This window comes from Lemur catta, chromosome 21, assembly GCF_020740605.2.
Source record: "Lemur catta isolate mLemCat1 chromosome 21, mLemCat1.pri, whole genome shotgun sequence".
Taxonomy (NCBI): Eukaryota; Metazoa; Chordata; class Mammalia; order Primates; family Lemuridae; genus Lemur; species Lemur catta.
This window is the reverse complement of record NC_059148.1, coordinates 8443992-8458138: the sequence shown is the minus strand read 5'-3', so window position 1 is coordinate 8458138 and position 14147 is coordinate 8443992. Positions and strand designations below refer to the sequence as shown.

Here is a 14147-nt window from a genome sequence, read left to right as displayed (position 1 = left end):
GGGGCCTGGGCGGGGCCTCAAGACACGCCCCCCGCGGGAGGCGTTGCTCCCCCCGAGCCAGTCCCGAGTCCACCGTTCCCCCGACCCCCGGACCCTGCTCTTCCAAAAACCGCTGGTCTCAGCGCCCGCCTCAGCCGGAAATAGGACCTTGAGCCCTTCGTGCGCCTGACCGGAGCCGTGCAGGCCCTGGGGACAGAGGCCACTGCTGCAAAGCGCTCGGGGCTTAGGCAAGGGCGACAGGACCCGGTCCTTCCACCACCGAGGAGTGCAGGGAGAGGAGTTTGGGGTTGTCATGAGCCCCGGCGGGGAGAGGAGAAGTGAGGTGACAGGCTGGGCTCCGCTCCCTGCTCGCTCGCACCAGACAGGGTCTGCTGACCCCCCGTGGCCTCAGGGACGCGGGTGAACTAGAGCGGGGACTAGCGTCCCTGGGGAGGGCCTGGAGCGACCCGTCCGCAGAACCCCGCTAGGAGGCGTCCCACCCTCCTTGGACTCTCCCGGCCAGAAAGTGCGGCTGGCGCGGGCAGCCGAGGGCTGCGCCGGCGCGTGTGCGATGAGGACCCCGCGAGACCCTTAACCCCACCGGACACCGGCGCCCACCTCGCCCGGCTCTCTGGGTGCAGCGCCAGACACTGACGGGGTTTACGCGACTTTCCAGCCTCGCAAAGGCCGTGACCCGAGCGCCTGGAGGCACCTGAGAGCCTAGAGGCGTTTGCGCGGCTCGGGTCAAACCAAGTTCAGGTTTGAATCCTGCAGCCTCGGGATTTTAGCACCTTGGTACCCGGCCAAGGTGGGGCTGGGGGCACGGATTTAGAACACTTCCCTTCGCTTCAGAGACTCCAGGTTTTTGTGGTCTTTTCTGGGTGACTTTGCAGTGGTCATATTATTACCCCTAGATGGGGGCCGGGAGGGACCCTCCCTCATCACTGTCCGGTGTGCCCCGGGGAGGCCGCCTGGCACCGGGATTGTGGGGAAGGTGAAGTCACCAAGAGCAAAAGCAGCCGGGAAAGGGGGCCGTCTGTCCTTAGGCGGGGAGAGGAGAGGAGGTCCCTCTGTGAGGAGGAGGGCAAAGGAGCAAGGAGAGAGGGGCTCCGTCATGTGTGTGCGGAGCTGTTCCCGGCCATGCATACTGGCCGTGAAAGTCATGTGCAAGTCTGTGTTCTCACCACGCTTTAATCCTTTCAGCCGGCTTGGGAAGCAGGGCCCTCCGCTGACCCACCTTCAGTCTTCTCGCCTCCCAGGGAGGTGAGGGTATGCAGGGTGGGCCATTCTCTCCTTGAAGACATGCCAGGCCTGGTCCAGCAGCTCGGTCCAGTCCCTGCCTACCTGTTCCCATTTGCAAAACTGAACCATCCTTCTAGCTCATCAGGGTCCTCTTCCTACAGGAAGCCCTCTGTGACCAGCACACCTTGCTGGGTGCACTGTTGGCTTGTCATGGTGACCCCTGGACCGTCACTGAGGGTGGTTGTTACTTCAGCTGCCATGGCTGGTGGCCTGCAGGTTCCACAAGGCATGGCCGTGTACCCCTGGAGGCACCCAAGACCATTTAAGGTGTTACACGAATGAATATTTTTATTGCGATAATTATGTATTTTCATATGTATCAGAAAAATGTATAAACAGCTCATCAAACCCATGATTTCTTGGCCAGTATTGGTAAGATGAAGCTGAATCAGGCATTGAAGTGACTACTTTTTAAAAATGAGTCACTTTATTTTTTTTATTTTTTTTTTTTTTTGAGACAGAGTCTCACTTTGTTGCCCGGGCTAGAGTGAGTGCCGTGGCATCAGCCTAGCTCACAGCAACCTCAGACTCCTGGGCTTAAGTGATCCTACTGCCTCAGCCTCCCGAGTAGCTGGGACTACAGGCATGAGCCACCATGCCCGGCTAATCTTTTTTTTTTGTATATATATTTTTAGTTGGCCAGATAATTTGTTTCTATTTTTAGTAGAGACGGGGGTCTCACTCTTGCTCAGGCTGGTCTCGAACTCCTGACCTCGAGCGATCCACCCGCCTCGGCCTCCCAGAGCTAGGATTACAGGCGTGAGCCACCGCGCCCGGCCAAAAATGAGTCACTTTAAAGAAAAAGATTGCCAGCAGTCTAGGGAGTAAAAATCACTGCTGGCCAGGCGAGGTGGCTCCCACCTGTAATCTTAGCGCTCTGGGAGGGCAAGGTGGGAGGATCGCTTGAGCTTAGGAGTTCGAGACCAGCGTGAACAAGAGTGAGACCCCATCTCTATCAAAAATAGAAAAATTAGCTGGGTGTCATGACACACGCCTGTAGTCTCAGCTACTCGGGAGGCTGAGGCAGGAGGATCGCTTGAGCCCAGGAGTTTGAGGTTGCAGTGAGCTATGATGATGCCACTGCACTCTAGCCTGGGTGACAGAGCTAGACTCCGTCTCCAAAAAAAAAAAAAAAAAAAAAAAAAAAAAAAAAATCACTGCTGTCCTGCCTCTCCTTGCCCTCTAGGAGTCCCTGTGGAGTCTTCCCATAGAAGCCGTGAAGCACCCTCTTCCCTTCCTCGGCCCAGGCTGCCTGCCCACAGCCTCCCCTTACAGCAGCCAGCAGCTCAGGGCCCTGCCAGCCAGATGGGAGCCACGGCCTGGCTCTTGGCTGTGTAGGGCTGCCCGTGATGGAGCAGATGCCCGGGGAGTCGGTGAGGCCCTTCATCATTGCAGGGGGTGTACAGTGGGTACCCTCTGCAAATTAGGGATGAGACTGGAGAATCCTTTCCAGAATGTGGACACCACCCCCTCCCACACTCACCTCCTCTCCCTCCTGTCTCAGGTGGCTGGTCCTGACTAGGGGACACTTTGGGCCCCCAGTGCCCCACTCGGTCACCCTCCACAGCCTTCTGACAGCACCCTCCCCTCCCTGACCAGCTGGAGGGCCTTCTGACCCCCCCACTTGCCTGCTGAAATGGAAAAGGCTGGCCCCTTACTCTTGGAGCCTCAGTTTCTCCATCTATACATTGTGATTCTGTTCCAAGTGGCACAGCTGGCCAACCCCTGCAATGTGCCTCAGTTTCTCCTGGGGCACATTTTAATATCCCTTTCCTCACTGGGGCTATTGTGTCATCTTCCAGATGAGGTTCTGAGGTGTGGGGGAACTTGCCCAAGGATAGGGCCACCTGTCACAGGCTAGCAGAGGGTCAGACGTCAGGCCACCAAGGAGACCCAGCCAGATGCGCCTTCCAAAGGAGGGGGTAGGGATCCAGAGGAATGAAACCCGACTCCTCTCACATTCTCACCAGGTTTAAGGCTTTGGACGTCCACCACACAGCCGGGAAACTGAGGCCCAGAGCGGCCCCAGCTGGCCAGGGTCACCCAGCTCCCGGCCCGCGAGGACAGCAGCTCGGCCCACCCCGGGGCGGGACCCTGTCTCCAGCCCGACCCAGCGGGCCGGCCCCTCCCCGTCCACCTCCCCCACCCTGGCCCTGGCCGCTGGGAGAGTTTAGAACAAAAGGCGGCGGGGGGCGGGGCCGGGCGGGCCGGGGGCGGGGCGGAGGCTATAAGGGGCGGCGGCCCGGCGCGGCCCAGCAGGCCCAGCAGCCCCGGGGCGGATGGCTCGGGCCGCCCGGCTCCGCGGCGCGGCCCCACGCGCCCTCCTGCTCCCGCTGCTGCTGCTGCTGCTGCTGCTCCCGCCGCCGCCGCTGTCGGCCCGGGCCCGGCCGCCGGTGAGTGTCCGCCGCCCGCCGCCCGCTCCTCGCCGAGGGGGCGCCCGGCACGCGGGCTGGGCCCAGCGGCCGATCCGGACCCACGGGGGCGCCCCGGGTGGCCTGATGCGGCCGGTACCAGAAACGCTTTCTGATTCCCTGTGGGTGTGAGAGATAGTGAGCTTCCCGTCCCTGGGAGTGTGCAAGGGGAGCCTGCGCCGGGATGGCTGGGACTGGTGAACAGGACTCCACACTGGACTCACGCCCCCTCCCAGCGCAGGGACCTGCCCCTCGCGCCCCAGCCGCGGATGCCAGGGTGCGTGTTGGGCGAGGTGGCAGAGGGAGTGGTTATGGGGCCCCCTATTCATCGCAGGGACAAAGCCGAGCAGTTCCCAGGCGGGTGTCAGCCTGCAGGTGTGTGGCCGCAGTGAGCGCACCTCCAGGTGCGCAGTGGGACGGAGGATGGAAGCGCCAGGGAGGGCGGTGCTGCGCTGGGGGAATAGGGTCTGAGCCTGGAGGATATGCTGCCCCCTGTGCACCTGCCGGCAGGAAGTTTGGGAGGCTGGGAGCCAGGACAGCGTGAGTGCAGCCTGTGTGACCAAGAGGTGGGCGTCAGAAAGAAGGGGGGGCTGAAAGTGGGTGGCCGAGACCCTCAGGGGGCAAAAGGGTGGGGAGAGAAATGGAAGGAGACAGTGTGTGCTCCCACGTGGAGAAGAAAGTCCAGGTAAGAGAAAGCGGCAGTGAGGAGAGGAGGGACTGTCACCGCGTATGTGTGACAGCCTCTGTGTGTCCCAAAGGCTGCACCTTGCCTTGAGGTGGGCTTCAAGGCACCAGTCACAGGGGTCACCAGGCAGGGCCTGGGTGCCTGGGCCACTCTGCCCTGCAACCAAGGTGTCCAGGCAGCTCAGGCAGGGTGGGAGCAGGAGGGGGTGACAGGCTGGAGTCCCGGGACTGGTGTGGTGAAGAGGGAGGCCTGGGCGGGCTGGGGCCCTCTGTCCAGCCACACCGGCTCTGCCCTGGCCAGCCTCATCCTGTGCTGGCCATGCAGGAGGGGTTGGGATGGGTGGGGTAGAGTGTATGAAGTGGGGGTCACCTTAGTCTGGAGGCTCTGCCTCTTCCCAGCCCCTCTTGGTCCCCTAGAACCTGGGACAGAGTAAGGAATCAATCACCCTGAGTAGCCATTGACCCCATGGGTATGGGACTTGGAGAAATCTGTGTTTGAACCATGTGACCTGGGTGAGCCTTCTTATGCCTCAGAACCTCACCCGCTCCATCTGCAATGGCTGGGCACTGAGGATGAAAGGAGGTGATGCCAGGCACACTGGAGATACTCTGTCACCTGGAGCTGCCACTTTGATGTTTGTACAGGGTCATCGCTGGGGCTGGGAGCCAGTGTAGGGTGGGATAGACACACAGGGAGCATTTGGGGTCACCTCTGATGTGTTTATCCCCAGGTTGCTGTCAGCAGGGCCAGGAGAGCTCTGTAAATATTTATCCATCCCAGTTCCCAGCTTTCAGGGTCGATGAAAGCCCCGAAGTCCAGTGGGACAAAGCTGCCTCCCCTCCTGGAGGTAGCAGGGGAGGGGAGGGGAGGGAAGGGGGAGTTTAGGCGGAAGCTTGAGGGAGAAGGGAAACCTGCTTGCCAACTGGCTGTGTGACTTGGGCAGGTTGCTTGACCTCTCTGGGCCTCAGAGGGACAGGATGCTGCCTACAACAGCGTGGTGATGCTCCCGTGCTCCTCACAGCCTAACCAAGTGCCCTCCATTCAGGCTCACCTCCGAACAGCAGAAGGCACAGCTCTGATTAATTATCCCATTGGACAGATAGCAACTGAGGCCCAGAGAGAGGCACAACTAGTCTGGCCTTACCCAGTGGTTTCCTAGCCTGGGGTCCTCCTTATGTCACCTCTGTCTGCTGCTGCCCGTTTTCTGGGTTGGAAGTTGACTCAGGGGCCGCCCCTGAGTCTCTGAGCTCTGCCAGGCGACTGGGTCCGTGGAGAAATTCCTTGAGTGTGTCTGAGGCTGTGGTTTGGTGCCTGCCAGAGGAGGGCAGGGCTGGGCCAGCCAGGCACCCACCACAGAGCAGGCCGAGGGCGGCTGCGGGCCAAGGAGGGAATGCACTGGGAGCAGAAACACCCCTCAGGAATGTGGGTTTTGGAGGTAAGCCAAGAGCGAGCTGGGGGGGTGCGGTAGGGGAAAGCTCCAGAGCTGGAGGTGTGAGCCCCAGGTCTAGGCCCTGCTCTTCCCTGACCTGCTGTGTGACCCTGGGCAAAGTCCTTGACCTCTCTGGGCTGTTTCATCCTCTGCAAAATGGGGGATGCCTGCTCCCCAAGGCTGCAGATGAGGCCAGGAGTGGGCTGTGCCCCAACCTCACCTCACTGAATCTCGTATTCCTGGGAGCACCGAGCACGCCCATCTTAGGAATCAGCAGCTGCCTCACGCCAGGCCTTGCAGCGAGGGCCTCTGGCCCCAGCCAGAGAGGACTCTAAAAGATGAAGTGTGGGAGGTCAGCGAGGCCGGGAGTGTATCTCTCATCCCAGTGATGGGGAACCGAGGCCAAGAGCTGGAAAATGATGACCTCTAAGGAAAAAAAATTCACACCTGGATTCCAGCGTGTCCTGCTCACTCACGCTCTAAGGTCAATGAACGGGACGTGGCAAGGGAGCAAGGGACCTCCTCTGCCTTGCTGGGAGAGCCTGCATGTGGAGCTTTTCTTCTCTGGGCCTGGGAGCTCCCTTCTAACTGCTACTTCTGTTTTACCATTTTAGTCTGGAGATTTTGAGGTGGAGCTGGAGGTGCGGTGGCTGGGGGGGTGCCATGGAGACTTTGGCAAGAGGAGGGGAGGGCCTACAGGCCAAGGAGCAGGGCAGGTGGGAGGCGCTTCTCTGCCAGAGGCTGCAGCAGGTGTCACAGACGGATGTCATGCAGCTCTGTGCCGTGGCACCACCCCCATTTGACAGATGGGGAAGTTGAGGCTAAGAGAAGACAGTGACGTGTCCAGAGTCACCATGGTGTAGAACTAGGCCTTCTGAACTGCAGAGCTTGGCTATTTTTCCTCACTGAGAGGGCCGGGATCCAGAAGTCTGGGCGTGGACTTGGTGCCTCTCGGAAAAGGAGAGGAAGGGACAGTGGAGGGTGTGCGGGGTGTGTTCATGGCTCCACGGATGTCCCACCATGGCTGGCTGCGCAGGCTCACTGAGGGCAGAGGCAGAGGCCACAGGCATTAGCAGAGCCGGCAGGCTGGCCTTTGGGCTGTTTGGGTGTCCCAGGGGACAATGCAGCTTCGCCCTTCCCAGGAAGGGTCCTTATACCCCTGCCAGGGTTGGGGGAAGGAATGATTTCTCCTGCAGGTCAAGGGGCAGCGTGGCGGGGAGGAGGGGGCAGGCCCCATGGCCAGTCCTCAGACCTGGGGTCCATGTCCTCAGTGTGAGACTTTGGATGTGCATCGTGCCCACCCTACTGACCCTAGCGAGCCTGCCCCGGGAATGCCCAGGAAGCAGCAGGTGCTTAATAATGTCCCTAAGGTGTCACTAAGGAAGGATGACTCAAGCCCTAGAGAGCAGAGCACAGGCAGCAGGCAGCAGGGTGGGCCATGAGCACAGACAGTCCGCTACCTGCCCGCTGGTACCAGAGCAAGTCGCTTATCTTCTCTGGGATCCATTTCCTCATCTGAGCAATGGGGGTGATGACGGTGGCCTTGGTGAGACGTTCCGCTGGGGCTAAGAGCATGTCCACAGATGCCAGGGGCCTGGCCTGCAGCAGTGATAAGTCCTTATTAACAATAAGCCCCGAATTGGCTGGAACCACACCCCAGTGGGGCCGTGCTAGGCCACGTAACCACGCAACAAGCAAGCTCTGGAAGTGGGGGAAGTGGCTCCAGGGTCTCACACCCTTAATAGTCTCATGGCCCCCACGTTCAGAAGGCCCCTTCCTATTGGGGTGTTCTTGGGAGTTGAGTCCTTAGCTTGGGGATCAGGAGTTTGGAGGCCTGGGAGGCTGACCCTGAGGCTTCTGGGCCCTGGGACAGCTGCCAGAGGCTGAGGGTGAGGCGGGGCCTGAGTGGCCGGGCTCCTGCCCCAAATATGGCTGTGCGGAGGCTGCGGGCACCCAGACCAGACAGGTGCTCCGTCTCCCAGCAGACAGCACAGCTCCAGCCTTCTTCTCCAGTGCAGGAAGGAGACTTAGCTCCGTGCGGTTCTGAGCCAGGCCGCAGTCTTAGGCCTGGGATGCCAGGGTCCTCTCACGGTCCTGCCACACCCTTGCTGGGTGACCTCACAGGGCCTCCCACCCTCTCTGAGCTTCTGTTTTTCTCGTGCACAGATACTGTGACTTCTGCCCTGGGACTTGCAAAGGGTAGGGGGTGTAGCTTAGGTCAGAATTGCCATCTGTGCTCCTGGGGCTTCAGCAGGTGGGCCTGGGTGCCTGGTGACTGGCTGCCCCCCTCCCCGCATGGCAGGCGGATCACAGGTCTAGCGCCCGCCGTGCACCGGCCCTGGCGAGGTGTGAGCAAAACCGCCTGTGATGGAAGTCAGGCCTCGGTTACCAGGTGCCCTTGCCGGGTGCCGGGGCTGTGCTAAGTGCTCCACATGCATCGCCTTGTCTAGTCCTCAGGTGGACACGTTGGGGAGCTACCGCCATCCCCACCGGCCAGGTGAGCAGACCAAGGCCACGCTACAGGGCTGCAGCCCCTCCACGCTGGGGGAGGAGGGGGACATCCTGGGCAGGGGAGATGGCAGAGCCTCTCACATGACCGGGGAGGCAGAGCGGGGTGACTCAGGTGTGCCTGAATGAAGAAAGGGAGGTGGAAATGAGTGTGCGGAGGGTAGGGTGGGGTGGGGGGAACAGGACGAACTTGCCTGGTGTTTCCTCGAGAGCGTTTTGGGGTCCGTTCCTGGGAGTGTGTGGAGGATACAGTCAGGGGCTCATAGCCAGTGCACCCCCACCCAGACCTCGCTGGCCTGAGTACGAGAGTAGGTGAGTAGGTGACAGGCAGCCCAGGGCCCTCTGGGGCGGGGTGGGGAGGCAGCCTGGTGCCTTGGAGTGAGGTGTCGTGCTACGAGGCCCTGACTATATTCTCCACACACCCCCAGGAGTGAACCCCAAAACACTCTCGAGGAAATACCAGGCAAGTTCCTTCTGCTCCCCTGGGCCCTCAGAGTCAGCCCAGTGCCAAGGGCCCTGCTGTGTGCTGGCGCCCTTGCCTCCCTGTTTGCCCAGCCACACGGTGGGCCGGGGCTGTGCATGGTGTGCTGACGGCCACCTCTAACCACAGGCCACGAGGGCCCGAGGCCTGACCAGGCCCTCGCGTTCTCTCTCCTGCCCAGGATGCGCATGGCCGCCGCCCTGTGACGAGGGGGCCACAGCCTAGGGATGCACCTCTTCCCAGCAGCCTGGTGCCTGCCCCTGCCACCCAGGAGGCCCCCCGGCCTGCCAGCGGCCCCAGGCCCCCCCGCTGCGGCGTGCCTGACCCACCCGACGGGCTGAGTGCCCGCAACCGGCAGAAGCGGTTCGTGCTGTCTGGCGGGCGCTGGGAGAAGACAGACCTCACCTACAGGTAGGGGCTCAAGGGCGCTGTGTGTCCCCATGTGAGAGCCTGCCACCCTCACAGCTGCTTCCTGAGACACACACCAGGGCCAGATCTGTGTGGCTAGCGGACCCCTGGGCCCACTGACTCCCTGCCTTCCAAGGACACACATGCGAACAAACACCCCTCACACACACGGATACCCTCCCTCAGCAGAGGGAAGTGCCTCTGTCATCGCCCGAGGAGTCTCAGCACACGCTTGGGGACAGGTGTTCAGTCACCCAGGCAGCCTTTACTGGGGACCTATAAGGGCCAGGCCCGGGACTCCATGGTGAAGGAGGCAGACACAGCCCTGTTCTCTTGGGGAAGGCGATGTCAGCTGCGTCACTGTTGGACTCGGTGCCGGTGGAGATGCCGGGGAGCAGGGGCAGGCAGGAGCTGGGTCCTCACGGCGTGACAGGGAGGCAGGAGCTGGGTCCTCACGGCGTGACAGGGAGGCAGGAGCTGGGTCCTCACGGCGTGACAGGGAGGCAGGAGCTGGGTCCTCACGGCGTGACAGGGAGGCAGGAGCTGGGTCCTCACGGCGTGACAGGGAGGCAGGCCCAGGGCAGGTGCCACGGAGGCTGAGGCTCCACATACTGCAGGCGGCCACTCAGCCCGTGAGGGAAGAACGGTCTGGTGTCACATGGCGTTAGAGCTGAGAGTGCAGGGTCCTCAGGGATTTCCTGGGTGGGGATCTTGGATCCAAGAGGGGGCTCAAGGGGCTGAGGTCTCCGCATAGTGAGTGGCACTCTCAGGTCTAGAATGTGGGTCCTGGGACTCCTGGACCTGTGTTCTTTCCACCGAATGCAGACATCTGTACACGCCTAAGTACACACAAACCCACCCAAAGACGTGTCTACATGGCCAGGAGGACTGGGGTGCTGCACGAAAGGCCCACAGCACACCTGGCTGTGTCCCAAGTGTACACACACCCACCAAGCACTGTGGGGCAACTTCTGACCCCTCAGCCATCAGGGGCTGTGCCTGCCCTGAGGCCCAGGCCCCTGCACCTCCCCGCAGGGTCCTCCGGTTCCCGTGGCAGCTGGTGCGGGAGCAGGTGCGGCAGACACTGGCAGAGGCCCTGCAGGTCTGGAGCGAGGTGACACCACTCACCTTCACTGAGGTGCACGAGGGCCGAGCCGACATCATGATCGACTTCACCAGGTGATCGGCGGCCTGGGATCGCTCAGGGAACAGCCCTGCCTGCCAGCTGTCACTGACTCTGCCCCCACCTGCCCACAGGTACTGGCATGGGGACAACCTGCCATTTGACGGGCCTGGGGGCATCCTGGCCCACGCCTTCTTCCCCAAGACCCACCGAGAAGGGGACGTCCACTTCGACTATGACGAGACCTGGACTGTCGGGGACAACCAGGGTATGGGCTGGGTACCCATTTTCCAGGTGGGGCAAGTGAAGGTCACAGAGAATGGGTACTTGCCAAGGCCCCTGAGCTGGGGTCTGGAGCATGGGTATCTTGCAGCAGGAGGTCCAGGGCTTGCTGACCCACCTCCCTTCTCCAGGCACAGACCTGTTGCAGGTGGCAGCCCACGAGTTTGGCCATGTGCTAGGGCTACAGCACACGACAGCAGCCAAGGCCCTGATGTCCCCTTTCTATACCTTCCGCTACCCACTGAGCCTCAGCCCAGACGACCGCAGGGGCATCCAACACCTATATGGCCAGCCCCGGCCTGCCCCCACCTCCAGGGCCCCGGCGCCAGGTCCCCGGGCTGGGATGGACACTAACGAGATTGCACCGCTGGAGGTGAGGCTCGGGAGGGCGGGAAGTCGGAGGCGGGGCCCTGTGGCTGCAGCGTGTGCCCTCAGCACAGGCCCCTCTCCCCCCAAGCCGGAAGCCCCACCGGACGCCTGCGAGGCTTCATTCGATGCAGTCTCCACCATCCGGGGCGAGCTCTTCTTTTTCAAGGAGGGCTTCGTGTGGCGGCTGCGCGGGGGCCGGCTGCAGCCTGGCTACCCGGCACTGGCCTCTCGCCACTGGCAGGGACTGCCCAGCCCTGTGGACGCGGCCTTCGAGGATGCCCAGGGCCACATTTGGTTCTTCCAAGGTGAGTGGAGGTGGACGGTCTGTCTGCTCAAGGAACTTCCTTCCTGGAGCCAGGAATGTCATGCCAAGGGTAGGGATAGGCAGATGGATCCCCAGGGATGAAGTGGGCAGGGAGAGGGTACCCCAAAGGCTGGGGGCCAAGGGAGAGCATGCCTCACTCCTCGAGCACAGTTGGGAAGCTCCAGAGAAGGCAGCTCTGGAGATGGGGGCGGCACAGACGGTACTGCACATCCGGGCCCTGGACATCTGGGCTGTGCGCTGCCGCATCCAGCCCTCAGAGCCACCCCCTGGGGCAGGGTGCTATTCATGAGGCCTCTGGGGCTCAGAGGCAGTGAAGTGACTCACTGAGGCTGCAGCTTGGAAAAGGCAGAGCAGGGATTTGATCCAGGTCTGAGACCCTGGAGCTGTGATTTCAACCTTCAGCTGGCAGAGGTGAGACCTGGAGCCTTCCAGGTGCCAGAGACTTCAGAAGCAAAGGTGCGGTGTGGAAACCTGCACGTGGGTTTGGGGAAGCGGGGCCCAGGGAGTGGTCATCGGGCATTTGTCACAGACAGCCAAATGCCAGGGCAAGGGGCAGGAGCCCAGCAGCCCTCCACTGACTACAGTAGCCCCACCCAGTGCTACTTTACAGAGCCTTCACCCCGGCTCATCCCAGCTGGCTCCCAATTCCCTCTGGGCATGTCGGGTGCTGAGCAGGCACTATTGGCCCCCATGTTTTATGGGCAAGGCAACTGAGGCTGGGAGAGTCCATGGTGCTGGGCGTGGCAGTGGTGGCTTGGCAGCTCCTTGCAGCCTCCCCTCTTGGCAGGCGCCCAGTACTGGGTGTACGACGGTGAGAAGCCAGTCCTGGGCCCCGCACCCCTCTCTGAGCTGGGTCTGGTGGGATCCCCGATTCATGCTGCCTTGGTCTGGGGTCCCGAGAAGAACAAGATCTACTTCTTCCGAGGCGGGGACTACTGGCGTTTCCATCCCAGCAGCCGGCGTGTGGACAGTCCCGTGCCCCGCCGGGCCACCGACTGGCGAGGGGTGCCCTCTGAGATTGACGCTGCCTTCCAGGATGCCGATGGTGCGTTGAGGGTGGGGCCGTTGGCAGGAGGTGGGTGCAGCAGCCGCATCTCCTGCCCAATGGTGGCTGAGCCTTTGTCCAGCACCATCTGTCCTCCTCCTGGTGGCCAGGCAACACTGTAACTTGTGTTGCAGATGAAGAGGCTGAGGGCCAGAGAAGAGCAGAGTCTTGCCCCAGTCCCTTGGGCACAGCCAGGAAAATAATAACCGCTGTTCACTGAGGGCTGACAATGCCCCAGGCACGGCTCTCTAAGCTCATTATATGTCTCATGCATGTCTCAGAACAGCCGTCTGACCTGTTGTGAACCCAGTTTCCAGAGGAGCAAACAGAGGCTCAGGCAATGAGGCCTCTACCCAGGGCCACCCAGGTGGACAGTGGCAGAGCCAGGACTCTCACCCAGGAGGTCCCTGCTCATAACTGCTGAACTACCTGGTCTCCCACAATTGCAAAGGATTAGAGCCGGGTCAGGACTCACAGTCCAGTGCTCTTTCTCCCCTACATTGAGACCTGCTGCGAGAGCTGTCCTGGGGTGGCCTCAGGCTCCAGGACTCCAGGAAAGCCATCTGTAGTCTGGTCGGTGGGTGCAGGAGAGAATGACGTGGAGGGTGGTGAGGGCAGTGGGACTTGCTCCCTTGAGAGGTAGGACTCGGGCCACTCAAGTTCCAGGAAGCTGTAAGGTGGGACCAGACCCTGGGGCAGGCGGAGGGGCGTTCTGGAAGGCCAACCTCGGATCCTGCGAGGAACTCAGCAGTAGCCAAAGCCTGCCCACCCAGCCCTCCCCATGCTTGTCCCTGAGCTTAGGGTCCACTCACTCAGGCCTGACCCTCTCTTCTCAGGCTACGCCTACTTCCTGCGCGGCCGCCTCTACTGGAAGTTTGACCCTGTGAAGGTGAAGGCTCTGGAAGGCTTCCCCCGCCGCGTGGGCCCCGACTTCTTTGGCTGTGCCGAGGCTGCCAACACTTTCCTCTGACCACGGCTTGGGTGTCCCCAGGGGTGTTGACCCCTGCCAGGCCATGGATATCAGGCTAGAGACCCACAGCCATCTTTGTGGTTGTGGGCACCAGGCATGGCACCAAGCCCATGTCTCCTCAGGGGGGTGGGGTGGGGGTGCAATCACCATGACAACTGCAGGGAGGGCCACGCAGGTCGTGGTCACCTGCCAGCGACCGTCTCGGACTGGGCAGGGAGGCTTTGGTTTTACTTAAGAGTGAGGGCAGCCTGGGACCAGTGCCACCCCACCTGTGCAGGTCCCGGTCAAACCTGGCTGCTTTCCGTCTCCGTCCCTGCCTCTCAGGGCAGGACCTTGGCAGGGCTGAGGGAACTGGAGTGTCCTCACTCATTCCCTGCTGTGAGGTTCCTGCCAGGAGCTGGCGCTGGAGCAGTGGAGCCAGGCCCCCAAGGCCTTCAGCCCTGGCCGAGCAACTGGGCCACGGGGAAGGGCCCTCTCCTGAGAAGTCAGCTCTGGGTAGGTGCTTACATCTGGCTGTCTTCCAGCTGGTGATGCTGGAGCTCTGTTCTGCAGGGTGCAAGCCAAAAGGTCCACAGCCAGCTGGGGCGTGGGTAGGGGGGTGCTTCTTGCAGGAGACCCCAGGCTCTGGAGACCCCAACATACCTCAATCCTGTCCCAGGCCGGATCCTTCTGAAGCCCTCATCCCAGCACTGCTATCTTCCAAAGCCATGTAAATGTGTGTACAGTGTGTACAAAGCTTTTTTTTTTTTTTTTACTGAGGACCGTCATTAAACACAGTTGTTTTCTACCTGCCTGCCTGGTCTCTCTTTGTGACTGTGCAGCCAGGATGG

The 14147-nt window shown here is 61.5% G+C and overlaps 1 protein-coding gene across 1 annotated transcript; it reads left to right on the top strand.

Moving 5' to 3' along the window:
- Nucleotides 1-3560: 3560 nt before the first annotated feature.
- On the top strand, nt 3561-14100 carry MMP11 (matrix metallopeptidase 11). Its single transcript, XM_045534289.1, has 8 exons — nt 3561-3674; nt 8977-9206; nt 10239-10382; nt 10461-10594; nt 10740-10981; nt 11066-11282; nt 12090-12347; nt 13184-14100. Exons 1-8 carry the CDS (start codon nt 3561-3563, stop codon nt 13315-13317), a joined length of 1473 nt encoding a protein of 490 aa, XP_045390245.1. The 3' UTR covers nt 13318-14100.
- The last annotated feature ends 47 nt before the right edge of the window (nt 14101-14147 follow it).